Source organism: Camelina sativa, chromosome 9, assembly GCF_030686135.1.
Source record: "Camelina sativa cultivar CO46 ecotype springtype chromosome 9, ASM3068613v1".
NCBI lineage: Eukaryota > Viridiplantae > Streptophyta > Magnoliopsida > Brassicales > Brassicaceae > Camelina > Camelina sativa.
Window position 1 is genome coordinate 442,448 of NC_141888.1, and position 27,335 is coordinate 469,782.

The window sequence follows — 27,335 nt, forward strand, 5'->3', positions numbered from 1 at the left end:
AACCTGAAATCCTCTCTTTCACAGTTGGGCCCAGTTATAATGAGGCTTAGTTTCAGTTAAACAATATGAACCCACGCCAAAGCCCAAAGGCTGTCATGCAGGGGTGGGCATTCGGGTACCATTTCGGATTTCGAATCGGGTATTTCGGGTTTTCGGGTTTTCGGGTTTAGAAACATAAGACCCATTCGGATATTTTTAGATTTTGGGTCGGATTCGGGTAAACACCCATCGGGTTTAAGTATTTTTGGGTTTCACCCAAAATCTCAAATTATATTTCGAGTTCGGATCGGATTTGTAATTTTTTAATCCAAACCAAAGGAAAAGATCCCTAAATCAATCCAAATTCATTAAAAATAATTATAATCATAAATAAATAATAAAATCAAAGTTATCAAACCAAATTGAATTCATTAAAAGAAAAGGACAATTCTAAATAACAAAATATCAAATTCACAAGCCGATAATTTTTGACTTCTTACAACATCAAATTCAAAATTAAAACTATATAATCTATCTAAATTAACATATGAAAATTGATATATTTAAAAATGAAAACTAATTTATCTAGTAAGTTGTACTAGTGATTATAAAATTATTTGCAAAACTTGTAAATTAACTCAACCTATTGTTAAATATATATAACTTTGGATAGTTTCGGGTATTTGTTTCGAGTGTTCGAATATACCCAATCGGGTTCGGGTACCCATTTCATTTATAAAAAGCATCCAATTGGATATTTTTAAAGTTCGGATTCGGGTTCGCATCAGATATTTTTAATCGGATTCGGGGTAAATTTTCGGGTTTGGATATTTTGCCCAGCCCTAGTCATGCTATAGATATATTGGTGTTTCTTGTAACAGGCGAGGAAGTTATAAAAAAGGAGGGATAGATAATGCAAGTTCCGAGGACCGTTTTGCGAAAACTTTATTCTTTTACAGTTTTACTTCAGAGAAATTGTTACACACATATAATATTAATGATGCGACACGATTAGCATGGTGACAGTCGGATACTCGGATATAGATGATATAGTGTATACTTGGTACTTTTGATTAGAAAGACATAAAATAATATTATATTATATTATATTTTTTTATTGGATTTGTAGTTCATCATGGAAAATAAAAAGAAAGAAAACAAAAAATATATCAATGTTAATTGCAAAGACAAAGATTGATTTTTATGATCAATTGGTGCAACAACATTTGTTTGCGAAAATATTAGAAGTAGCACATTGTCTAGATGCAAAGCCAGCCTTCCTACAATCTATCTAATATTTACTATTTTCGTAAGTTGCCGAACAAGTAGTCCTGCAAATATCATTGATTCTCCCTGTTGATTTGATCTCTATATGTCCACAAAGTCACCACATATATATGAATATCATATACAATCATATATAGATTATAAATATGTCAATGCTCTTTGCTTTCAAATGATAAAATTTATATTAGTAAAAAACAGCCTAGAAATAAAAATGTTACCTGAAGCCAAGACGTTGTAACTCGACAAAGAAGTTGTCAATAATATCAAAAGTAAAAAGGTCACTGAAGTTTTTGTGATGCTCATTTTTTTGCTTGTAGTATGCTGTATATATCAAGTTATCAAATATAATGTAGTATAATATTGGACAAATTTGTTATGTGATTTCTTAGATTGTAAGTGCAAGCTCTATTTATAGGGAGGGCATTTAGGTTTTTGTGGTTCAAAAAAAAAGTTTACAATTCTTTTTTTTTACCATTGATGCATTTTTCATATATACTAATAATATATTTCTTAACATTGATGGCTCTTCCACATATAGTAAACAATATTCTTTTCTGACTAGATGATATTTTTATTTTTATGACTATTTTTACGTACAAAACTTTTTCCTTTTTTTAATTTTTTTAAAAACCAAGGTTAACCTTTTAAAAAAAAAGTCATATACTTACTTTATCGACTTATCTGAGAATCATATACAGGTCCAGAAAATATTTAGAACTCCATTTTGAACATTTTCATTGTAAAATAGAAATTTCCACCGCATCCATGCAATTGATGAATTTTTTTGGTGAAATTCTCCAAGTTTTAGACGGGTTTTTACTTTTTAAACCACCCTCCTAAAGATAATTTGTACAGAATCGTTTACAAAATGTTTTCAAAAAAATCTGACCATCCAAATCAAGCATATCGCACACATCAATGGACAATGGCTTAGCTACGTTGACCATCTGAATCGAGCATACACAAACATTGATGGCTCATCTCTCCTTACTATCTAGCACTAATTAAAGTAAACATGTCATGAATTTTAACTCCACCATATGCCTTCTTCTTTAGGCGATTTGAAAACTTTTATATGAATGTGAGCATCATTATGTTGGATATATAAAAGTACACACCAGAGTTTGAGTGTTGATTAACTATAACCATAAGCCAATTGCTTCATATATTACAATATAAGCAGATTCTCTTAATTACTTCCTCTATAGCATTTACGAATATGAAAAATCTTGTATAGATCAATCAACTCTTTTAGAATCGAGCATAAATATATATACATTGCCACACTTTTAATCTACTCTAATTAAACCCTAATCATATCGAACCACATAGCTGCAAATAATTAATTGCTTTTGTGACCGTGATTATTGTGTAATTGTTTTTAAGTCTCAGTCCCACTATGGTTAGAGTATTTCTTCTCAAAATATATCTGTACTTTTTAAACACCCTCCTTATTAACGTACATGCATGTGTTTTTTCCTTTTTTACATATTTTTCCAAATTTGTCTATCATTATTTTTTTTTTTTTTTGATAAAATGTGAATTTTATTTACCGAAAGGAACGTTACTTAGTACAAAAAGTTGGGTTAAACCAACTATGACCCAAAAAAAATTAAACAGTCATAGGAATTAGAGATGCTAGTAGCCATGAGCAAACCACTAAGCAAGGAGACGACCACAGCCTCTGCGGTGTATACGAGCAAGTAAGATATCCCTTATACTACGATCGATTTGGGAGAAGATCACAGGAGCAGAGGAGGACATTCCTTCATGGAGACGGAGGTTCCTTTCCTTCCACAGCATATAGATGGTGGCTTGAACAGCTAAACCTTTTAGTGTTGAAGAGAGGTGAGGTGATTTGGTCCTTAACCAAGAGATCAGGGTACTCCAGTTGACAAAGATGTAGGGGTGATGGCCAAGTCGAGTCATGACTGTGGACCACACTTCTTCAGCGAAAGTGCAGTGGAGTAAAAGATGATCACGGGTTTCTACCTGAGAGTTACAGAGGAGACATTCAGGAGCAATGTTCATTCCCCAGTTGCAGAGGCGAGCTTTAACTGGCAAGCGATCCAAATTGGCAATCCAGAAATTAAAAGCATGTTTAGGCACAGAGTGTTTGAACCAAACCACTTTAGCCCAAGGTTGCAATGTAGCTGTGGGACGGAGATGATTCCAGGTTTTGTTAGTGGAGAACTGGGTGGAAGACTCGCCTCCTACTTCCCAAAGGTAAGTATCTTGTCCCCTATCCGCGTGAGGGGGTTGAGTGTTAAGCATCATGTTCCTCAGAGAGGCTACCAGGGGGTTTCTTGATCTGCTTGACGGTAATCTCCAACCTTCAGTAGAGCAAGCATCAGCTACCACAACAGTAATGGGAACTCCTAACAGAGCAGAACCGTTTGGGCCCAGAAAATCCTTGAGAGTTCCGAGAGAAGACGAATTATCGAACCAAAAGCTTGCAGTACGACCATCTCCAATATCACACCGAATTAGAGACTGCACCAACGGTTTCAACTTCAGGAGAGATGAAACAAGGACTTTTTCTAGGTTCTACTTATGCAATGAATGTATGATGACATGCAAATAGAGACATAAGTAGTGATGATCAAAATGTATGCAAGGTGTTTCAATACCCTTATGATGTTGTAGCATAAAGGATGTCAATCCATAAAGAGTGTGATATGTAAGCATTCATCAATGCATTCAAGTTAAGCCAAATATCAAGTTGATTTGTTTCTAACAACCTAATGACAATAATGAAAAGCAATGAACTAAGGCAACTTAAGACAATACTAATACTGAATTAAACTGTAGAACAAGTGCAATAAACAATACTAAGCAGAATTGACTAATAAGTAGAAGAAAACAAGAACAGAACAATGCATAAACAAGAAAGTAAACTGGAGCTCGACCTAGCACTCGGTCGAGTGCATGGTCGAGTGGGTGGTCGAGTTGACAAGCGAATGAACAGAACCGAAACAGAGCATCAACAAAACAGAGCAGGACGAAAGTAAAGCAAACAACTATCGATTAAACAGGGTTCCAACAGGTAAATTAATAGATAAGGAAGGTCCTAAGGATGGATTCATGGGCTGGATTCAAGCTATGATTATCTAGAACTGGTCAACAAACCTCAATCAAACATGAGCTATCTCTAGACAATGATCTTCTAATAAAAGTTAATCCAATCTCTTGGCAATAACAATCAAGCTAAGATACTCCCAATCTAGCTCTCACTAGCAAAGATCATATAAAAGCAGGCATTAAATAACAGATCATTATAGTCAAAAATCAACAAAACATATAATCTCTTAGCATGCTTCATGATAATCTCTAGATCTAGCCTTATCTAACAACTTAGACATTGGTGTGATGCTAAGATGCTTAAGATCTAACCTTACCTTCTCAGATATAAGATTAGCATAGAGAATATATAGCCTAGAAGAGATCTATAACAAACAAGCTTGACCAATCTAAACAACCAAAACCATCATCCAGCCTAACCCATCCTTAAGATCCTAAGCCACTACTCACAATCACAAAACATGATGAACAAAGTCATAAACCCAGAAAATGATGATATAGACATGGATGGATAGATAATGATGAGATGAACAATTTAATACAAAGAAGTGCAAGCAAATACTCAATAGATTCAAAGTTACGAAGGTTACAAATCTATGAAAATTTAGAGAAAAGATAAGAGAAGATGCAATAAAGTAAAAACAGCTAAAAATGGCAAAAATTAGGTTATCACATATCTACATGGTCTCCCTCTTCAGCCACAAGTGCCAGCACATATATATAGTAAAGAGGGGGAAGCCCTAGTTAGCTAGAGGACAAAACAGAGAGTTGGCTGCAAGTGCTCGACCATGCTCAGTCGAGTGCATGGTCGAGTGGTTGGTCCGTCAAGTAACTCCAGTCTTCGATCTGGAATGATATCGGTTCAGTAAAACAGGAATAACTCTTGAATGAAAGCTTCGATTGACCTGAGACCACCGGCATTAGAAAGATAGCTCGATTTCCGACAACTCTCATGAAGAAGGCTGTAGCTGAATCGCAACGGAAGATCTTCATTCGAATGGATCTTTGAGAACCTCATTATGAATCCGACCATGTACTCGACCGTGTGCCTGCTTGAATGGTATGGTCGAGTGCCTTCTTTTCCCTTCCTGATACTTTCAATACTCTTGTTTAGCTCCAGAAATAACACCAAGTCCTTCCTTACCCTTTTAGATCTCCATAACACCTAATAATACTCCAAATGCACAAATGTATGCAATGCATGCTTCTAAACATCCTAAGTGCATATTTGGACATAAATGGCTATAAAACCTAAGGAATCACTTATATATGATGCCGATGCAAAACATGATCTAAACAAGACCTTAAATATGGTAAAATATAGTGACATCAAGAGAGCACCAAATCCAGCTGGAGTTGTTCTGAGGGACTGCATTCCAATATGTAGCTCGTTTAAGATAGTGTTCCTTCATCCAAGCTACCCACAGAGAGCCACTATTGGAGAATAACAACCAAATGAGCTTCAGGTTGAGGACTTTGTTCCACATGAGCATGTTCCTCAGACCAAGACCCCCTTCTGCTTTAGGTAAGCAGACCGTAGCCCAAGAGACCTTAGGTTGAGTGCGTTTAGTGTGATCACCAGACCACAGGAATCTGTTGCAGAGTTTCTCAATCGCTTTAATACATCCTTTGGGGAGGCTAAACGCTGTCATCCAAAAATTTACTAGCCCATATATAACAGAAGATATTAACTGCAACCTATCAGCAAAGGATAGGCATCGGGTCGTCCAACTGTTGAACCGAGCAGAGATCTTGTCAGTAAGAGGAGAATAGTCGGATTGACTAAGCTTCGTGGGAAGGAGGGGTAGTCCAAGATACCTCACCGGGAAGCTGCCTGTACTAAAGCCCAGCTCAGCGAGAGAGTTCGAGAGATCATGACAGAGACAGTGTGGTACAGCTCAGTTTTATCCTTGTTCATTGCCAGACCGGAAATGCTGTAAAAGGTGTCGAGCGTCTCCGTTATTGCCTCCAGAGATGAGACTTGACCATCGAAGAACAGCATGATGTCATCTACGAAAGCTAGATGAGTGATCCGAGGGTTGACGCCCAAAGGATGGTATCCGATACTACCTTGAGCAAATTTGGTATCTAGGAGGTTAGAGAACACCTCCATTGCCATCACAAAGAGCGGAGGAGAAAGAGGGTCTCCTTGCATGAGAACCCTTTTACCCTGAAAATATCCACAAAGCTCACCATTCACCTTTATTGAGAAGGATGTTGTTGTTAGGCAATTCTTAATCAAGGTTGAGAAGATTGGAGGAAAATCCGCAGCCTCAAGTAGAACTCTAATGAAATCCTAGCTTACAGTGTCAAAGGCCTTACGCAAGTCCACTTTAAGCATACCCCTGGGAGAGATCGAGTCCCTGCTAGATCCTTGGACCATTTCCGTAGCCAGAAGGACATTATCCACCAGAAGACGCCCTTTGATGAAAGCAGATTGTGAGTTAATGATCATATCAGGAAGAAGAGATTAGAGTCTTTGGGCTAGAATCTTGGATACAATCTTATAAACAGCATTGCAACAAGATATAGGCCTGAACTCGCCAATCTTATCCGCTCTTATTCTTTTAGGGATGAGAGTAATCGCTGTTGCATTCCACTGCTTGAGGATTTGGCCAGAACTGAAGAATTCTTTGACTGCCAGAGTAAGATCCCGACCAATAATATCCCAGGTTGCTCGAAAGAACTCCCCTGTGTAACCATCTGGCCCAGGTGATTTACTACGGGGAAGAGAGAAGGCTTCTCTTTTAATGTCTTCATCTGTAATCCCAGCTTGAAGCATATCCTTCGTTGCTTGGTCGCATTTATACTTGGATAGTGATCTGGTGAGATCTTCATCCTCAACCGAGATATCTTGAGAAGCATCACCCAACATCTCTTTGTAGAAGCTGACACAATGATCTTGTACTTCTGATACTACCTCTATTCTTTGCCCTGAATCAGAAACCAGATAGTAGATTTGATTGATATCCCTTCTGCTGTTTATCATTCTGTGGAAGTAAGTTGTGTTACTGTCTCCACTTGTCATCCACTTGATATGAGATCGTTGTAGAAGAAACTTCCTCAGCTAAAGCTAGACTGTGCCATTTCTGTTGAGCTTGTCTCTCCAACCTTGCTAAGAGGGGGGGTAGGATTTGCCAGAAAACGAGCTTGGTGAGATGCTAGAAGATCCTGAGCCTCCTTTACTCTAGTTTCTAAGTCTGAAAAGTGCTCCTTATTAAGGGTTTTGATGACCCTTTTAAGGAGTTTGAGCTTTTTGGAGAAACGAAACATTGTTGTTCCATCTATAGAAGTAGAGTTCCCGAAATCGGCGACCCGTGGAAGAAACTCCTTATGCTGGAAGAGGAAATGCGACACCATAAAGGGTTTTTTAGTTCTGGTGACGATTCCCGTTCTGAGGCAGCTAGGGCAGTGGTCCGACATTCCGGGGTCTCCGAATTCAGCATAGGAGAGAGGGAACTCCATGTGCCAGTGATCATTGACCAGGACTCGATCCAGCTTCTTTGCTATAGGGTTTGCTTCTCTTTTGTTCCACCAGGTTAAAGCATTGCCTCTGATTGCCAGGTATGTGAGTTCTGCATTCTCGATAAATTGTCTAAACTCCCGCATACCTTTGGTGATTCTTGTACAGCCAACAGAGCTCTCTTGCGGATTGAGGGTTTGATTGAAGTCTCCCATAACAACCCAAGGCTTAGAGCATTTAATTGCATCCTTTGATAGATCCTCAATTTCGCTCCATAGTTGTTGCCTCCCATACTTGCAGTTAACCGCATAGATGTAAGTGTATACCACTTCCTTATTAGAGTTTTGCATACGGATGATACAGGTGATCATTTGGCCGGATTTGAAGTGAATGGATAGATTAACTCTCTGATCCCAAACCACCCAAATCCTTCCCAGCTCAGCATACTCATAATTCCCTTCAAAATTTCAATCCGGAAACACATAATGAACATATCTTTGAGACTTCCGCAGTTTGACTCTAGTCTCAATGATACAACCAAAATGAGGCTTGTGTAGCCTGATCTATTTCCTTAAGAACCTACGCTTTACCAATTGGTTTATACTACTAACGTTCAAACAAAAAGTGTCTATCATAAATATTATTTAGATGGTTTGGATCTCCTCTCCGAGGAGTTCCGGAGGTTCCGCTTTTCTTTTTTGGAGAGGACCATGGTGTAAGGTGTTTCATCCTCTTCGCTGAATTCTGCCTCACTCGGGGAGCTCTCCTGCGTTGAAGATTCAGGCATGGAGTGCGATTCAGATGAGGAAGGCGGAAGGTTCTTCTGTGAGCTCTTTGACATTCTTCTCTTGGAACTCGAAGGATCAGTATCCACAGCACTAGGAGGGTTTAGCACCACCTCGAGAAGTGGGTTGGATCGAGCTACCTTCTTAGACTTTGATCTCTTTTGCTTCACAGAGAAATCACTATCGGATTGGGGTTGTTTAGCCACCCATTTTGTCTTGAGCTTATCTCTCCATTCCTTTCTAGCGATGGATGAATCCACCTCCGGAGGTACAGTAGCTTTCAGTTTCTGGAGTTTAGGACAAGCATCTTGAAGGTGAGCAAACGACTTGCAAGCAAGGCAAGTAATAGGAGCCGAAGGGCAGCGTTTGATGCTATGGCCTAACTCTTGGCAGTGTTTGCATATTGGAGGAAGCCAGGGACAGGAAACTGAGATCCGGTGAATTTCTCCAGAGGAGAACTGGACATTGACCGCTTCGGGAAGGGGAGAGAGAGGATTAACGACCGTAAGAACCTTTCCAAACTCAATGTTTGACATTTCTACGGTAGTTTGATGGCATCGGATTGGATGACCCAACATTCCCGCAATGTGCTCGAACCCTTCTTCAGAGAAGAAGTGCGGTGGAACTCCTCGAAATTCAAGCCAAACTGGGACTTCGGTAAGTTCCGGAAGTGCAGGATTCAGACCAGGTTCCCAAGCTGCAACAAACATCGTTTGTCCTTCTATCTGCCACATCCTTGACTGAGAACTTTCTGACGAGTAGCTGAATTGGGAATGCGGATAAGAACTGTTCTTGGATCCAAACGCGAGATGGTAATGTCACAGGTTCGATTGCTCCAAATACCATTAAAAATGGAATGAAGAAGACCTCTCGGGGGAAGATTCCCGTGGAATTGACCAATGATAAAGGGTTCCCATCGTTTATTATTACGAGTGATAACCTCATTAGGAATTCGGACACACAACTCGCCAGAATCCAGGGTGAAAGCTTCTCCTTTCTTGGTCATCCGACTTGAGGAATCCTTGAGCAGATCTACCCACATGGGTTTAGTCTTGGATTGGACTTGGTCCTCCTGAGAAGAGGAAGCGGAGTGGAGAGACTGAGTTTTGGACACAGTATCCAAAGGAGGCAGATCTGAGGAAGGGACCTCGGGGGGAGGAGGTGCAGATCTCTCCATTCATGAGCAAGCCTTAGGAGGAGGAGGAGTAGCAGAGGGGCCAACGGAATCCTTAGCCTTTTGGGCAGGAATGGAAGAGGGGGGACTTGCGGAGCAGAGGAAAGAGGAGGAGGTGCAGATGGCGATGAGGGAGGGGGATGGGAGGGATTAGCGATTTGGGGTGGAGGATTTTGCGGTTTGGGAGGGTTTTGCTTTTTGGCTGGAGGTTTTCCGGGGGAGCGGCGTTTCTTAGGCATATTGGGGGGCACCGCCACCGGAGGCGGCAGCGGCAGAGGCAAGGGATAGGGTTTCTTTTCGCCTTTTTAGAGAGAGAAAGATTTCTATTGATTTAGATTTTAAATCTGTCTATTATTACGAACAGCTGTTACACTAAATTTTTTAAGTATACTATTTCATTTATTAGAAGGTTTCTAAAACTACAGCCTACATGCCATAATTTAAATGCACATGTAAAATTTAAATTTACAACAACAACAAAATTCAAGACTATATATGTTCAGGTGCTTCAGTTATATTTGATCGATTATAAACGCCCATTGTCACTCATTTTCTCTAGTCCCTAGTCTTTTGTTGTGTGTTGTAATGCACGTTAGGATACGGTTTTAGGATACGAACATTAGGAATTTAGGATACGATGCAACGTCCAATAAATCAACGAAAATATTTGAATACGTAATACCTTATAATTAGGATACGGTTTTCTCTCTTTGTTCACTTTTGTTTCTTGTTTTCTCCCTTTTCTAATTGCATGCGCAAAAAAGCAAAACCAAAACAAAATATGTGTTTTAAGGGTTTTGGTGGAAAAAAAATTATGATTAAAAGTGTCAATCTTAGTTGTAAAAGGAGTATCTAAGAACTTGTGTATTTTTCATATTTTAAGACAAATTTGAAAAAAAAAATTTCAAACATGCCTAAAGTTCCAAATTCCAATCCATTGCCTGATCTCATATGCTCAGTAGCTAGTCATCATAATTCACCTACTTCTTCTAGACCCTTCTATACACTGCCTCTGCGTCTTATAATATATATATATATAAGCTGTTGGTGAAGAAGATCTTTGATTAACACTTTGGTCATGCATATCTAATGATTTTTAAACGATAAACTCCAAACGCGTCTTGATACAGTTCACATGCACATGTCACCCAGAAGAAAGGATTGACTCTCATCAGATCTTTCTCGGTGTTTGTGTTCACACTTCGCCACGCTCCATAATTTAACAACGATTTAAATATAGAAACAAGCTAGTTAGTGTTTCCTACTCGGAAAATAATAATAATAAGACTTGAGTTATATTATTTGTCTTGTAATGGAACCTATTGAGTATTGTTGACTGGTTTGGTGCGTGGGGATAGCATAAGGTGATAGGACCACGTACGCTTGTTGTTTAGTTTGGCAATTCTTACTTGTGCTTTATCCATCTTCTTTTTTTTTATGACTTTTTCATTGTTTGTACACAAATTTACATCGATGATACTTATTCACAACACCGTGCGTACGTGGACGGTGGATAAACAATAATGAAACTGGGTTTGGTTTCTTGGTTATGTGAAAAGCATAGCATAAATCATCTTAAAACTTTGATCGATCGTAGCTTCTAATCCCGCCTAAAATTTGAATGGATCTAGTATAGTTCCTCCTTAAGATTATAGTTCTTGGCTCCTTAAAGAAAAAGAAAAAAAAAAAGTTGAAATTGTATCTATACTATTAAAAGATAAGCATTTTTAATAAATAGACATAGATTAAGAGATTATTACATGAAATGCCACTCAAATAAGAATAAAGATATGTCTAATTCTTGAAGCCAAACAGATAGCCACAAAATCGGAACCAAATAGGTATTAATTGTGTTAAGTTTGCCCAATAAATCGGTTTTAAAAATATCTATATATAGAAAATAAAACTATTGTAACGATAATATATTGCAGATGCCATTAAAGCTAAACAAATCTACCCACATAATTAGCACACTAGAATTTAATGTAACGTATAACACAATTGAAATTATATCGTTAAGATTAGGAAAATCCAGTTTTAGAATATCTTTCTTATAAGTAAATATATAGTTAATAAGTGATCAATTTGACATTTTACACCTAAATTTCGGATAGTTAACATATGATCAATGTAGCATATTTTAAGGAGTAACGTATATAAAAGATTCCTTGATTGAACAATTAACATTAAAAACAATCAAATCTTATAGATATTTTAAGATTAGTTTTTTATCAAAACTTGACAAACCTATGAATAACGTAACCGACTATGTATCTATAAATAAGTCAATTCACAATAACTCAATACTCGAAAAAAGTCAATCACCCAAGACAGAGAGGTTCCTTATAAAAATCTTATTTTATGTCGTCAAAATTTATTTGTTCTTTGTTTTGTTTTTAGATTGTTATATGTTTAGATGTTCTATTTATTTTCCTTTTTAGTTTATGATTATTATATATTCTCAGTTATAATTTAAATAAATAAGCTAATATTTATGATGTGTTTATGTAGGATTTAAAGTATAGTTGGAGAAGCCTATGGTGTTGTCTTCTAATTTCAGGTGGGAAGTTAAAAGTAAATCAATTAATTTACTTTCTCAGATGTATATTACCAAATTCTACTAACCTCTTACACGTATTCTTATTGTTTTTGTTGCAGGGTCAATACTTGATCACAAGTCGATTTATTGATCCATTCACAAAAAAATATAAAGATTTCATAGATGTTTTCACTTAATTTGTATCTGTTTTCTTTTCAAATACTTTCTAATCCAATATTTTTATTTATTTCCAGATCGTGAATATTGGCCAAATTGAGAGAATTTATCATCAAAACATCAAACTCCATTCTTAACTCCTAATGCAGTGTATGTTTATAATGTATGGTGTTAGAAATATTGGTTTTTATACATTTATGGTTTCTCTTATGTGTTTTAATTTTGGGTTCTAATTTTTTTTTTTTATAAAAGTTATTTTTATATAAATTGTTTATAAGGAGAAGTCAGAACTGTCTTCTTATTTATGTTAATACACCTTTATGTTTAGAGAATATAATATAAGCTAATTTCTGGTGGATATTTTAATTGTGGTCATAACCTTCTAAGTAAACAAGTGTATATATGCTCTTCGCACTACAATGGTTCCAAACATCTTCAGAATCGTTTAATATTTTTTAATCGTGAAGAATTTAGAAAGAATTTACTCAGGTGATTCGTTTTCATCAATTTCACTTCATCGATTTTATATATAGAGCAAACATGCATACTTAAAATCTTTTGTCAAGGTTGGGACACAGTAATTGGAGATAAAAAAAATCGAGAATGGGAACAAAACATAAATTTTGGAGATAATTTTTTTTACTTTATTAATGTCTCAAGTTAAAAGTACAATGGAAACATAATAGGATGCGAAAAAACTAGACGAAACCAAGAATTGTCAAAAAAATGTAAATAACCACTAGAAATTTAAAAACTTTGTGATACATAATATTTAGAAATCGATGAAGCCAAATAAGTACCAACCTATATAATTCATTAGATACCACACATTGCCATAGTAAATTAAATGCATCCATATGATTTATGATAACTTCAAAAGTTTTTAGGAAATACAAGAGGGACGAGATAGTAATATATATTCAAAAAATATCGTAGAGCTATTTATTTCAACTAACAGTATGAAAGGTGAACGGTAATTCATAAATTAAAATACATGTTGTAAACTATTTCCGATTGAATACCAGATGAGAATTTGAAAATTTGGATAACTAAATATATTTATATTATTCAAAATACACAAAACATCAAATTATATATCTTATCTAGATAATATATAGTATTAAAATCTTATAATAATTTGTAATAGATATGACATAATTATCAAAATTTAAGTTTTTTGAAACCATATTGTATTTATGGTTAAACTATTTATTATTAGAATTAATTAATTTTAGCTTGAAATATATTTAATAAATGAGAGAAAATTATTTATTGAGCAACTAGAGATATTTACTATTTTGGTTTAAAGGGACAAATTTTTACGGGTAAAAAAAAATATTATATTAGAGAATGACTATTAGGATACGGTTTAGATTTATTTTGAAATCAACCCTGCACGTATGTGCGGGTCAGAATCTAGTATAACAATTATAAGAAAAACAACGACACAGACAGATTGTCTGGCTAGGTGACGAGAGATGGTAAGTGGTTAAGATTTAGTGCTTATTATGAATTTATGATGTAGATTAAGTGGAGAGAGGGTCAAATAATTAGGTCAAAGAGAGTCGATGTGGTTGTCGCTGGTTGGCTAATCTCCATTTCCACAACCTTTTGGACGGCGGGACACCTACCTTCACTTTCTATTTTTATTTTAATTTTGTTTTCTCTAAACAAAATCATACTAGTAATTATCTTTTTTTTTTTAAAAAAAAAGAAGCTTATGATCGATCATTCAATATAGGTAGCACGAAGTGAACGAATACTAGAATTTTGCGTCAATAGAACTAATCAAGATCAAACATATGTAATTAAGTGGACTAGTATTAGGGTAATACTATACAAGTAGCTAGCTAGATATGCGTCACGGGGGAGACAGGAAGCGAGGCGAGGATCATGCTAAAATATTCGTCAAGTCACCAGAAATGAATAGAGCTATGAGCTATCTAATGCTAATGCTAATCTATATATAAAATTAGTTGGTTCCCTGTCAGTTGTTGATTAAGAATAATCCACAAACCGCCCACTTCCTTTTTATATTCCTGAAATGCTTCTTCTCCAATGTTCTACACTTGAGTAAATCAATATCTATAAACAAGACGTAGATGGATGAATTATTATTAAATGAAGCCGTTTTTAAAAAAAAAAATAGTAATTGAAACATACTACTACTTAATTAATTAATTAGCTGAGGTTTTGTAGCGCGTCAAACAAAATAGTAATAAAAATTACTAGAGTATTGTTATTGGATTTATGATAAAAATGTAAAACTAAACTAGTAAGTGGTGGCATTGTCATGTAATAATACTCCACAAACAGTGTAAGTAATTCGTAAGAGGTACAGAACATTTAGTGTCTTGTCGGTTGGGGTTGATAATGCGATGAATGAGAATAGAACATGTAGTGTTTGTTGGATGTTGGTACTTTATTGTTACCATGATTGATGATTTTCCACGCAACACAATTTACACAAGGAACCGCCACACAGTAGAATAGGAGATACCCATCATCATTTTATTTTCCAGTTTTTTTTTTTTTTTGTTTGGCTTCTCTGTTTTGTCTAAGGTTCCAAAACTCAATGATTGAAGTTGAATTCCAAAACTTATTAATTTTGTTTGGTCTTTTGGGATACAAAGGAGCTAGGCTAGACTTTATAGATAGATAGACAGTCATCAATCATCCTCGTCCGTGTGAATTCAAAAACACTAGCGTCATTTACTTTTAACTCTTTCAATTTAGACTGTAATTATTCTCTCTCACTTCTCTTACTTCCAACAAAACCGAAAGAAATTTGAGGAAGAAAGGGAGGGGGAGAAATGAAAAAGTGAAATGTTCTGGGGCATGTTTGTCAAACAAACAAGATAGCGGGGAGAAAAGTATGAAAACAGAAAGAAAAAAAATGAAAAGGACTGAAAGCGAAAGGGCTTAACAAAAAGCAAAAACAGAGGGTCCCACAACACGTGGCCTGTGTCATTTGTCTTTTGTCTCTCTCTTCTCTCGTCTTTCGTTCATCCTAATCCATATAAAGAAGAAGAGGAAGAAGAAAGAAGAGCATATATGCAAACAAAGGAACAAACATAAAGAAAAAAAAGAAGAAGCAAAAAAAAAAAGAGTGGAAATGGGACTACAAGGTCAGCTCTCCGACGTATCCTCCGATTCGATCCCTCTGATGCTGGTCGCTCTCCTCGCCACTTTCTTCAGGCACGTCCGCTCTCTTCTCCTCCTCCCTTCTTCCGCCCCCGTTGTTGTTACCTCTGGACTCTCAAACATCAGCGCCCTCGCCGACCAGCTCAACCTTAACCGCCTCTTCTCCTACCGCTACCGCTACGCCGATAACGCATCCTCCGACTGTATCGTGTGCCTTTCCACACTCAAGACCGGAGAAGAAGTGAGGAAGCTCGATTGCAGACACGTCTTCCATAAGCAGTGTTTGGAAGGCTGGCTCCAACATCTCAACTTCAATTGCCCGCTCTGCAGATCTCCGTTGCTGCTACCTCGTCCATGTCGTGGAAGTGATGATGCGGCGATCTCACCCTTCCATCTTGGCTCAACCACCACCACTACTACTTCATCATCGTCTCATATGTGAACAGTAGTTCAAAGAAATTAAAGAAGAAGATGAAGGGAGCCCCGAGGATGTTTTTTTATCTCGCCGCCTTTTCTCCTCTTTCTTCGTCACTTAAAGAAGATTCTTCAAAATCTCCCCTTCTCTCTCTTTTTTTTTTATTTTCCTTTTTTTTTTTTTTAGGGTTCCCCTCAGATCGGAGAGGTCCTTTCTTCTTCAGATTTCATGTAAATTTTTAGTATTAAATTTAGTCTTATTGTTTTTAGATGAATCGAATCTTTTTTATTAATTTCTTTTTTTTTTTGGGTTGAAACTTGAAATAGAAATAGAGTAGTAAGTAGTAACTAGTAAGTAATCCAAGCTTGCAATATGCTAAATTTCGCACAAGATTGACAACTAGTAGTAATTCATATTGCGTACTTTCTATCTCTCTATCTTTTATCCATTAGGAGAGTTTAAACAAGAATTGTTACCATTTTGACAATTAGTGAGTTAAGGATCCCTTTAGAGTTGTTTTGACATCTACATATGAGAGTATAAAAAGAGGACTTTTTAGTTAAGCTGTTGAGATTTCCGATCCGAGCCATTTGTCTTTCATGTCTCCTCTCCTCTCTTTCTTGCCTACTATCACATCTAGTCTTGCTGACATCTTAGTTTATGGTTGGATTTGGTTTTTGGATATGCCTCCGTCCTGGGAACATCAACAACATACTGGGCTTGAATCTTGCGGACTTTGTTCTCGTTTCCACACTTTGCATTTATTGCTATTCAAGTGAATGAATGGTAGGAAAATATTTATAATTGTGTCCCGATTTCTCCAAGAAAATATCATAGCACCTCATTTAGTTTATAGTTTTAGTAATGATAAGTAATAAACAAATTAAGTAATCAAGATGCTGGAATAGCTCAGTTGGTTAGAGCGTGTGGCTGTTAACCACAAGGTCGGAGGTTCGACCCCTCCTTCTAGCGACTTTTTTTTTTTGCCTTAGTTTTCTTTGATGGGCTTCGTCGAGGTCCGTATAAAAACAACACTTTTGTGTTAATTATTTTTAGTAAGTACTTCATTTGTTAAAGTTTAGAGCAGTGATGATGAAATAGGGAAAATGTGAGATTACTGAGATGTTGTTGCTTGTTGTACATAAAAAAAGAAAAGAAAAAAAAGAGTCAATTACAGTTTGAATGGCTTTACTATAACGATGGAAACGTTGTTTCAGCTAACAATATTGGAGACAGGACCCGTAAACCAGTGCCGGGCGCTGAGAAGCCAATATGAGAGGGTTATGGCCACCAAACCAGCGACCGCTACTGGAGTGTAGTTGAGTGTCTCCGCGGTTATTGGATATGCTACAGGCAATGAGAAGAGGACGGAGATGGTTGCAACCCAAACGACTGCCACCCACCCGACTAGCATTCCGTACCTCCCCAGGCTGAATGGTCCAGGCACAAAGGTGTTGCGTGCAAGCGTCACTCTCAAAATGATCGGGATTGCGTATGCTATGTACAGTCCAATCGTTGCTATCGACACCATTGCTTGGAACGCCACTATGCTCCCTAGGGACTGCCAGTTTCATCTCGTTAATCAAACAGTAATCCCAACACAGAAAGAGAGAGAGAGAGAGGGACTTACGGTGAGGGCCATACAGAATGATATGAGGGCAGAGAGCCAAACTGCATTAATGGGGACCTCTCTGCTGTTCACTTTGTGCCATAACGGCGACAATGGCATCGCTCCGTCTCTCGAAAACGCATAAGCCATCCTGATTAACGCAAACATACATGCATATATGATCAAAGCCCTAAATGCAGTATAACTAAAGCAAAGATGAATATATATATATACCTGGAATTGCTGGTGACAGAGCTCATGCCGCAGAAAAACACAGCAACGGCAACAATGCCTAAGCACACGATTCCACCAGTACCGCTACCAAACCTATTCTTGAAAGCTAAGTAGAAGATCTCAGCAATGGCGTACCCACCAGAGTTGTTGGTCTCACTCAGAAGGGAAGGTATGTCTGTGACCGCATAGCTTATGCCCAAAATATAACCCCATCCAAAGATAATCGATATCCCAATTGCACTGATTATTCCTCTTGGCCCGTTCTTGTCTGCGTCGACCGTCTCCTCTGTCTGCAATTTTGCAATTTTTTTTTTGGTTTCCATCATGACAAAATACAAAATATGACTTTTCAAGTGTGGAGACTGACCATGTGGGCAGAGGCATCATACCCTGTAATGGTGTACTGGCTCATGAGGAGCCCCAGAACGAATATGTAAGCGTAGCTGGTGATGCCGAGGTCATTATCAGTGTTGAAATGGGTGAAGACAAACTTAGTGGTGGCTCTTTCCGTAGAAACCAAAGGAATCAGAATCATGAGCACCAAAACCCCTGGTGGTGGGATATTTATATTTATATATAAGAAGAGATGTTGTTGATAAGAGAGCATGGTATGGTATGAAACACGCAAGTTACAAAAGAGAAAGAAAGAAAGAAAGAAAGAAAGAGACGGGTACCGAGGAGATTCCAGAGAGCAGCAAGCTGTCCAATGAAAGACAAGACGGAGATGGGCAGGCTGTTGAGAAGAGCATGGATGAAGAGGATTCCACCATGGATGCCAATCACAACATAGTCGGAACCTTCATATCCGCCGCCGTTTCTACCGCCGGTGGAGAGAAGCACGATCACCTGAATCAGCTGTGCCAGAGAGAAGTCAACGCTCGCCGTAACAGCCCACTGCAAACAAAACGTACTTTTAGCCTAAACAGTGATCTAATAAAAAAAAAAAGTGAAGCCTTGCCTCATTGAAGGATGATGAAAGGTCACCTGACCAACGATGTTGAACCTGAGAAAGATTGTGAAATGCAACAACATCAAAAGTCAATCAGAGAGAGAGTGAGAAAGACGGTCAACATCAAAAGTTTGATTGATTCCATTGCAAATTCAAATTACAAATAACTAACTACAAAAAAAATTCGTACCAGCCGGTCATCCAAGAGGCAAGTGGAGCCCATCGAGGGCCGGCGAGCATAGCACTCCAGTAGTAGAGACCCCCGGAGGTTGGGTAAGAGGAGCAGATCTCGGCCATCGATAAGCCAACACACATTGTGAAGGAGCCGGCCACGAACCATCCGTAGACAAGAGTGACGGTGCCGCCGAACCTCAAGCCCGTGTTGTAGGTGGTGGTGATCCCCGTGAGCACCGATATGATGGAGAATGAGATGGCAAAATTGGAGAAGACCCTGAGAATATATCTAACCATTGTTTTTAAAAAAAAAAACTTACAGATATTCAAATCTAGAAGAAGAAGAAGAAAAAATAAAGAGCGGAGACAGACGAGAGATCACGCTTAAGCTCTTGCTTGTAGCCGAGCTCCTTGAGACGGACTTGACCGGAATCCATGGCGGGCTGATAATCGCCGGAGTCTCCGCCCATAATCCTCGGAGTCCACACTTGTTAGTTTGTTGACCTGTCTGATTCTTCCGGATGAGATATTGTTCTGCTCCAAAGTTTATTTTATTTCTTTTACCTTTTATAATAGATTTTAAGACAATTCTATACTATATTTGTAAAACTCGAGGAATAAAAAAACCGTTAGAGTCTTTGACCATACTATCTCTAGTTGACAATTTTCATGGTCCTCATACTACCATCACCATTCCATATTTGTGACAAACAAAACTATTGCAGTAGACATTATTAGTCTATACAATGTGATCTACATGTATCATTTTAACGTTAATTATTTTGTATTATGTTGTTAAAGATGATTTTCTTTCAAAAATTAATTCGACCACGACATGTAAATGCCGTGTTCAATAGAATAGAGCCGTGTGGGGCTCCGCCTTCATTCGGATGGAGATAGCATAAGCTCTCAGTTACGAGAGGATCAACTTCTCTTCAGCTTTAACAAAAAAAACTTCTCTTCAGTTTTCAACGGTGGAAATTGCTCCCTTATCGTCCACTTAGATCCAGCACATACTATCATGAACATAATCCCCCTAACTCTCAACCTTTGCGCATTATGAAAACCCAACTCAAACTGTCTGTTAGAATTCATCAAAATATATTTGTCTCTACTGAAACAAAAGAGAAAGGGCCGAAAGCCCAAAAACGAGGGAGTACATTTACAAATGCAAGGGTTTTGGGTAGAGGGTTGAATACACACATACATGCATACATACATACGTAAACGTAGCTATACCGTACCATCCACAATCTCACAAACGACCAAAATGAAAAGACAAATAATGAATCAAATAATGGAATAGAAGAAGGATCATCATCATCATCATCTGGGAGCAGTGGAAGTGCCAGATTCCATGTTTTCTAGAGAAGTTGAATCCATCTGCAGAGACATCGTCCTCAAGGCATCTCCGTTTTGGGAGGTCATAGGGACTCCTCGTTCTTGAGCTGCCTTGAAATATGCGTAGGGACCCCATCCTTCTTCGTGGTAAGGGTTTGGGTAGAACTGACGGTAGCAGAAGGCGGCTACAAGGGATCCGATGAGAGCTCCGGCGAAGACGTCTTGCCAGTGGTGCCAGTAGTCATCCACACGAGATATCCCAACAAGGCAAGCGGCGAGCAGAGGGAAGATCACGAGGCAGAGCTTAGCCACGTGTCCTTCTCCGTTGAAGGCCTTGATTTTGCCAGAGAGGTAGAGGGAGAGGAAGGTGAGCCCCGCAAAGGACCAGGAGGTGTGTCCGCTCGGGAAGCTCTTGTGGCCTTCCTTGACCTCACCTGATTTGCCGTGGCAGATCACACCACCCAAGGCATCATACAGCTCTTTGCCGTCGGGGAAGCAGCGCCAGTAGAAGTTAGGACGAGGGCGTCCGGTGGCGACCTTGATGGAGTCGGTGATGACACCAGTAATCAGAACGGAGAAGAGAAGCCCGAGGATGCTGTGGTGCAGATCGTACACACAAGTCCTCTTCAGGTAGAAGCAGACGAAGACTAGGATGGGAAGAAGAACAGCGTAGACGGGGACAGACCAGACGGGGACGGTGTTGTCCTTGAAAGGGTACTTGAGGTCAGTCATCATGTCCTTTCCGACGTAACGGTAGAAAGGAGAGATGAGGTTGAGGCCGATCTCGATGGCAATCAAGATGACGAGTATGATCCAATCGTGCTTGTGTTTAGAGGCGACTCGTCCTCCATGGCTCTTGATAGTGTGAACACCAAGATCGATCTCTTGCATCCTCCCTCTCTGTGGCTCCTGCTGCTCCTGCCCAAAAAAAGAAAAGAAAGTACAATCACAATCAACCACAACTAATTTAATTTCTGTTGGATCCAAACAACAAACTAAGAAATGTACGTAATACTTGGGGATGAGGAGGGTTTGAAACCTCCGGTTTGGGTGACAGTAATAAGGGAATGCAATTCATCATCTCTCTCTCGGATGAACAAAATAAATTGGTTAAAAAAAAAGGCAGAAAGAAGAGTTTAACACAAAAAGGAACTTTGTCAAAGGCACGACGACATCAATTGGATCCAGCCAGTTTTTGTCTGTCCGATTCGTTGTGCTAAGCACAGTGTTGTAGTAAGGGTTATTTCATTAACAATGTTTTCGTTGACTTGATTTTTAACTTACAAACAAGTTGGTTTTGTTTTTCCTTTCTAGAGAAAAATGTATTTTTTTTGAATTTATAATGATTAATAAATTTTTTAAAAACGAGAGGATAATTTTGAAGGAAGGAGAGAACAGAGAAGAGTCGCTTTGGGGGTGGGTGGTTGGTTACCTGAGAAGTGCCCCAGAACTTGAGAGAAGAGAAAAACGAGCCAATTGTCATCGGGAAAGTGAAGATCTCACGATTAAGCTTCTCCAAATAATAGACCAGTAGAGATAGGAGAGAGAGAGAGAGAGACTTCAGACTTGGGATAAAAAAAGAAGCAATGTGGATCGAAACTTATTAGGAATAAAGAAAGAGACGACGCAGACGAAATAAATCTGATTTGGTGCGATGACTGTGTGTTATAACAACATTAAAATAGGAACAGAGGAGCGAGGAAAAAGAAGAAGACGCGTTTGTGTCTTCGTTAAATTTCTAAATATCTCTTTCTTTTTTTTTCCCTTCCACCTGACGACGACGGTTGAAGAAAGAAAGAAACTCATTATATTTTTCGCTCGGTTGCGTGGTTTGACTTTTCAGTTAATCGTCGTCGGTATAATCTGGCCTTCTTCTCAGCCGCGTGCTGTGGTGGGTCCCCCCGCATGTTTTAGGAAGTTTCGGAAATCAGAACATGGGCCTTCATTTGGGCCTTCTTCAGTACTGCTCTCCTTTCTTTTTTACATCTTTTAAATTTTGTTTACGAGTGATGACTGTGAGTCATATCCATATTTCAAACTTTGATACCCGGCCCATATATCATTTTGGAAGCCCAGCCATCCCCTCCCTATACCAGCCGCATTTTCTTCGAAACGCACCCAAATAGGAAAGAATCCAAAATCGGATCACAACTGACGAAGAAAGTGGAAACTTACTGTAGGGGTGGGTGGAGGTGGATGCCCAGAGACTTGAACAAAATGAAGTAAGTAATGAGAGAGGGTCGAAAAGTCACAAACTCACAACTCTTGTCTGCATATACATACATGGCAACTTGACTCGGACGTGACGTCGATGGACTTTCAAACAAATCTATGGTTGAACTAATAAATACTTCGAACATGAGTTTGTGGAGCACGTTATCGGACCGAGAACAACCTTTTTCTCGTATTTTCCTTTGCAGCTACCTGCCTACCTATCTTTTTACCAACCAATTATATATTTGTAGTCTGTGATATAAAAGGAATACTACTGATTCTAATAGTAACAGATAAGAGTAATATTATAAATTTAGCTTCTTATTTATTTTTATTTTGTTGTATTTCTGAAATCATATTTCATGCAATAATATGCTATTGTTTATTGCATTAGGGTAGAAATAACTACAGAAAACCAAAAACGAATTATTATGAGTTTAAGGAAAGAAAAAAGTACGGCTAGTTGGAGTAATACGTTACAGAGTGGGTCCAGTAGGTGGGGTGGGCTTTTAAAACTGGATGCATCTCTTCTTTTTTTTCAATCCTCAACTTTTTACAAGTTTACAACACTATAGAAACAGATTTAATCTCATGTATGTGCAATGCTGCACGCTATAATTTTTATTTGATGAGGAAAAAAAGACAGTCAAGATTATTGCTTTTGTAGCCTCTGCAAATACTTTCATTGGATAAATAAATATTGTCCTTTTATTTAAGACGGTTTTTTAAGGTTAATTTTTTTTTTTGATAAATAAAATTATGGTTATAAGTAATTTTTTATAAAGAAAATATACTAAGAAAAAAAAAGGCAAACGGAGAGACAGAGTGGTCAATCCGAAGGTGTTTGACGACATCTCGGCCTTCGAGTCAGGCACCTATTAAAAAAAAAATTACTACCAAAAAACAACTGTAATGAAACGAATTTAATATTTACTATATAACTATTAAAAAAAAAGGAAGATTATTTAGAAGGTAAGCCAGCTGCAAAAAAGCATCCTTGGCTGAGCTGTCCGTTTGTTTGTTCCACCACTGAGTTGGTTGGACCCAATCTTCTCTTTTTTCTTAGGCCATGGTTAGGGCATCCTTAATGGCATAACTGATCTTAAAATAATTTTAATAATATTATAATGAGATAATAATATTATAGTAAGGTAAGAGAGAGCAAAAGAGAAAAATATCAAGATCAATGCTCAAGATCAGATCTTGCTCAAGATCATTTCTCTCCTTGTTCTTCTACTGTTTGAATTTTTTCTATTTTTTTATATCTAAGATCAGTGTAAAAGATGTCCCGTTAATGATGGCCTTATAGGGAGATTAGATAGGGTGTTCTTAGGCATTTTAAAAATGAAAATAATTGAATAGTGGATTTAAGATCATGCTCATTGATCTTATTCTAGAACTGTTCTTGGGCCTGATCTTGTGTGACGTGTCTCTCTCGGATTGAAAAGAATTAATTAAATAAAATGTTTGTCTTGTTTAATTAATTAAGTAATATATTTGTTTTTTTTTTTTTAATTATTTACAATGTTTTTTTTTGTTTCATAAAAATATGGCATTGTATTTTGAATTTTAGTAAAAGTTTTATAAGTTTGCAATAAAATGTTATTTTATAAATTTTTATAATTGTAATATGTTTAAAAATATTAATAAATATTATATTATTAAATAGTATTAAACATTCTTAAATTATTTATTAAACATTAATCTATGTATTTATTAAATATTATTAAATTTCTATAAGAATATCATATTATTAAATTTTAAGATTTTACACATGTTCTCCCAATAACTAACTTCTTAACAAAAGTTTTTAACTACTGATCTTACATTATTTTTACAATATTTATACTCTAAGAACACCCTAAACTGATCTCCCTATAAACATGCCCTTATAGTTTCATCCTTACTTTTCTTTTTTTTAGTTTCCTTCACTTTTTAATTTTATTTTTTAAAACATAATCCTCTTTCAATTATCACACCCACCAACAATGCAATATACACACCCCTGACGGTCTATTTGCATATTATTATTAATCGAGAGAAGAGAAGAGAAGAAAGACAACTCATATATACATGACACTCAAGAATTGCACACAAGAACAAGCGTCTACTCTTTTCTTAACTAGTCTTCTTCATAGATTATAAATGAGAGATCGTCCCATTCAACTGAGGGACAGAAATCTATTAATGGTCTACTCAAGAATTGCACACAAGAACAAGCGTCTACTCTTTGATACTGACAATCCCGATCATATCAAAAAGTTGGATAAACTTCATCCCAATATTAATGGTCTAACAAAAATCTATTCATCATACTCACCAGTGTTTTCTTTTATATTCTTATATTTTCCATAATGCATGTTTTGTTGTTATGATGAAATGGATAATTCATTTCTTTCTCTTTTTCTTTTCCATCTAATTGACGAAATATATGCGTGGTGGACCCCTCCAAGAACTATAGTATCAGCATATCTGCAAGCCTGATCATATTCTTTTGGATTAACAAAAAAAAGGAAAAAAAAAAAAAATTCTTATCAACCATTTTTGGAATAATCCAACCTCCCCCATCTTTGTCAATTAAAACAAGCTCTTTTAGATTGGATGCATATTTATCGTGTTTTGGCATGAAATTAATGTAACGTTAGTTTCGAATGCGACGTTACTTACTTTTTCTCAATTTATGCTTATTAATTTATAGATATACTACTATTTATATCATCTTTCTTCTTTTTTTTTAATGTCGTAATCACCTCTTCTTACACAAAGCACATGTCGTACGTAGCTAGAGAGTTGACCCCGTTGGAATTATATACTCAATAAAAATGAAAATTTAAAAAGTCTTGACTACAACTGAAAGAAGAAAGATAAATAAAATTATAGTACAAGGAAAAGATGTATGTTTACTACCCTCGGTAATGTAAATATGTAAAACAGCTAGAGTTGGTTGTAAACTAGTGGTAGTATATAGTTTAAGGTTTTGTGTTGCTTGCAAGATTACAATACGATCGTATTTCTCAATTAATCAACCAACCCACCTTCTTTTGATTTTTCTTTTCAGTAATACGTATTAATCTACGATGTTGTTAACTAAGTGTAAAAGATTAATGATGAGGTTTTACCACACAAAAATAAAAATAAAAAAGATTAAAGATGAGATTAAATTATACTAGTATGACAATGTTTTTGCAAAGTGGTACTATTTTGCTTGCATGAGCGCCGCTTGGATGGAGCTTTGACGCGAGTTTTTTTATTTGTCTGAACTTTTAACTCACGCGCCTTTTTCTTTTTTATTATTTAAAAACAAAATTCCAAAACGCGTGAAAACTGCGTCGTACCTTATTTTACTCTCTCTCTCTCCTATGTCTCCACCCACGACGTCACATAGGAGTGAGATGGCTCCGCCTTCGTATTTGGCCCATAGAATAGGATGATGGGAATGCAGATATAATAACCGACGTTGTCAGTTACAATTTGTTGTCATTTTTTCTTTTGTTGAATGCAAGGGGGGATTGTATTGTCAAATCCTCGTATTTTAAAAAAACCTCATACACGTATTTGAGGAAAAGAGGTCGACCCTGTATATTTCGTGTGTCAAAATGCACACACCAATTTCACTTCACTTATTTTTAAAATTTGTAAATATATTACTCCCTCCGCTTCAAAATATAAAATGTTTAGAGTAAAACATGCAGATTAAAAAATGATCACTTTAAAAAAGTTTAACCAATCACAAACAAGACTGCATAAGATAAAGTATTAAACTAATCTAAAAGTTACATGGAAACTTGAAAACATCATATATTATGAAACAAAAAATCTTCTCTAAACATCCTATATTATAAAACAGAGGGAATACTATATATCACCAGTTTCTTACCAAAAACAAAACACAAAAACATATACAGTATTTCACAATAACAATTGTAGATTATAAATTTTATATAGCTCAAGAAATATAAGAAAAAGATACCATTATTACATTTGGGGTAAGTATATTTAGTTTAGTAATCACTAATCAGAAAATAAATCATTTGATTGAGGAGAGAAAACAGTGACACTAATAATAATAAATATTTTGATTAGGGAAAATCCCAGTAAAAAAACCTTAAAGTGACATCAGCTCCCAGTTTAAACTTTGGAGATTTTGCACTTCCACTTTTATACCTTAAACTTAAAGTGATAATATTCATAACATAATATCTCAAATTGGCTTCTTTGTTCATGAGACCACAATATTTAACAGAATTTATGAATCCTTTAACTGAGCAAGTTAACAAGAGTTAACTCTGTTGAATTATTTGGTTTATTGGCCACATGCATCTTTTTTTTTAATAAAACTAAAACAAAATTTAATAAACTAAAATAATTGAAATATGAAAATAAATTATAGAATCCCCAAATCGATTTGGGGGATCGGGAGGAGGGGGTTATAAGAAGAAGAAGAAAAAAAAAGGCAAGAGAGAGATGTAGAGAAGACGAGAGAATCGAAGATTCTAGTGTTCCATTGGAATCAAAGATTATAAGAGTTTACAATTTAAAATAAAGCATAGTCGTATGCATCAGACCCCATATTCATAGCATCATTCCACATGCTTGCAGCTGTATTTGCTCTCCAGGTATTAGCAAGCACTCTTTGTTATTTTTGAGTACCATGAATTTGTTATTCCTCATTATTCTCCTCACCATTTCTTTGATCAATGTTAGTTTTTTTGACAACATCTTCTTCTGGAGGGCCGGAGGAAAGAAATCAGAACGATATTCTTTACGGAG

The 27,335-nt window shown here is 36.9% G+C and overlaps 4 protein-coding genes, 1 non-coding gene and 1 pseudogene across 11 annotated transcripts; 2 read left to right on the top strand and 4 right to left on the bottom strand.

Annotated features, from left to right (window-relative positions):
* Nucleotides 1-1,186: 1,186 nt before the first annotated feature.
* Nucleotides 1,187-1,569, bottom strand: LOC109126322 (defensin-like protein 43; annotated as a pseudogene).
* Nucleotides 1,570-7,410: 5,841 nt separating this feature from the next.
* LOC109126323 (uncharacterized) lies at nt 7,411-9,305 on the bottom strand. The gene is made up of 3 exons (XM_019229818.2): nt 8,520-9,305; nt 8,401-8,413; nt 7,411-8,267 (listed from the first exon to the last, which is right to left on the bottom strand). Exons 1-3 carry the CDS (start codon nt 9,303-9,305, stop codon nt 7,411-7,413), a joined length of 1,656 nt encoding a protein of 551 aa, XP_019085363.2.
* Nucleotides 9,306-15,450: 6,145 nt separating this feature from the next.
* Nucleotides 15,451-16,336, top strand: LOC104710022 (E3 ubiquitin-protein ligase RHA2B). The gene has a single exon (XM_010426548.3). It carries the CDS (start codon nt 15,601-15,603, stop codon nt 16,069-16,071), a length of 471 nt encoding a protein of 156 aa, XP_010424850.1. The 5' UTR covers nt 15,451-15,600; the 3' UTR covers nt 16,072-16,336.
* Nucleotides 16,337-16,942: 606 nt separating this feature from the next.
* Nucleotides 16,943-17,016, top strand: TRNAN-GUU (transfer RNA asparagine (anticodon GUU)). The gene has a single exon. It is a non-coding gene; the product is annotated as a tRNA-Asn (tRNA).
* Nucleotides 17,017-17,134: 118 nt separating this feature from the next.
* On the bottom strand, nt 17,135-19,799 carry LOC104710023 (amino-acid permease BAT1). Of its 5 annotated transcripts, none has more exons than XR_015566466.1 (8): nt 19,383-19,590; nt 19,027-19,299; nt 18,872-18,890; nt 18,562-18,781; nt 18,277-18,436; nt 17,888-18,177; nt 17,675-17,804; nt 17,135-17,605 (listed from the first exon to the last, which is right to left on the bottom strand). XR_015566466.1 is itself a non-coding variant. In XM_010426550.3 (8 exons), the coding sequence occupies exons 1-8, from the start codon at nt 19,478-19,480 to the stop codon at nt 17,258-17,260; spliced, it is 1,548 nt and encodes a 515-aa protein (XP_010424852.2). In that variant the 5' UTR covers nt 19,481-19,746; the 3' UTR covers nt 17,135-17,257. The 5 variants fall into 5 exon arrangements, 4 of the variants coding, with proteins under 4 accessions (XP_010424852.2, XP_010424851.2, XP_087322430.1 ...); XM_010426550.3 differs by having other exon boundaries at nt 18,255-18,436; nt 19,027-19,287; nt 19,383-19,746; XM_010426549.3 differs by having other exon boundaries at nt 18,255-18,436; nt 19,383-19,584.
* Nucleotides 19,800-20,092: 293 nt separating this feature from the next.
* Nucleotides 20,093-22,232, bottom strand: LOC104710024 (lipid phosphate phosphatase 1). 3 transcript variants are annotated; one of them, XM_010426552.3, is made up of 2 exons: nt 21,784-22,232; nt 20,093-21,269 (listed from the first exon to the last, which is right to left on the bottom strand). In XM_010426552.3, exons 1-2 carry the CDS (start codon nt 21,832-21,834, stop codon nt 20,337-20,339), a joined length of 984 nt encoding a protein of 327 aa, XP_010424854.1. In that variant the 5' UTR covers nt 21,835-22,232; the 3' UTR covers nt 20,093-20,336. The 3 variants fall into 3 exon arrangements, with proteins under 3 accessions (XP_010424854.1, XP_010424853.1, XP_010424855.1); XM_010426551.2 differs by lacking the exon at nt 21,784-22,232 and adding an exon at nt 21,367-21,601; XM_010426553.2 differs by lacking the exon at nt 21,784-22,232 and adding an exon at nt 21,391-21,582.
* Between the last annotated feature and the right edge of the window lie 5,103 nt (nt 22,233-27,335).

What these genes read in the sequence shown, in the direction of transcription:
- LOC109126323 (XM_019229818.2), bottom strand. Translation starts at nt 9,305, where the DNA reads ATGTTTGTTGCAGCTTGGGAACCTGGTCTGAATCCTGCACTTCCGGAA.
- LOC104710022 (XM_010426548.3), top strand. Translation starts at nt 15,601, where the DNA reads ATGGGACTACAAGGTCAGCTCTCCGACGTATCCTCCGATTCGATCCCT.
- LOC104710023 (XM_010426549.3), bottom strand. Translation starts at nt 19,480, where the DNA reads ATGGGCGGAGACTCCGGCGATTATCAGCCCGCCATGGATTCCGGTCAA. An exon ending in ATGATGCCTCTGCCCACATG is followed by an intron (nt 18,178 to 18,254) that starts GTCAGTCTCCAC and finishes GCAAAATTGCAG; the next exon opens with ACAGAGGAGACGGTCGACGC. An exon ending in CATTCTGTATGGCCCTCACC is followed by an intron (nt 17,606 to 17,674) that starts GTAAGTCCCTCT and finishes TGAAACTGGCAG; the next exon opens with TCCCTAGGGAGCATAGTGGC.
- LOC104710024 (XM_010426551.2), bottom strand. Translation starts at nt 21,432, where the DNA reads ATGATGAATTGCATTCCCTTATTACTGTCACCCAAACCGGAGGTTTCA. An exon ending in CAAACCCTCCTCATCCCCAA is followed by an intron (nt 21,270 to 21,366) that starts GTATTACGTACA and finishes TTTTTTGGGCAG; the next exon opens with GAGCAGCAGGAGCCACAGAG.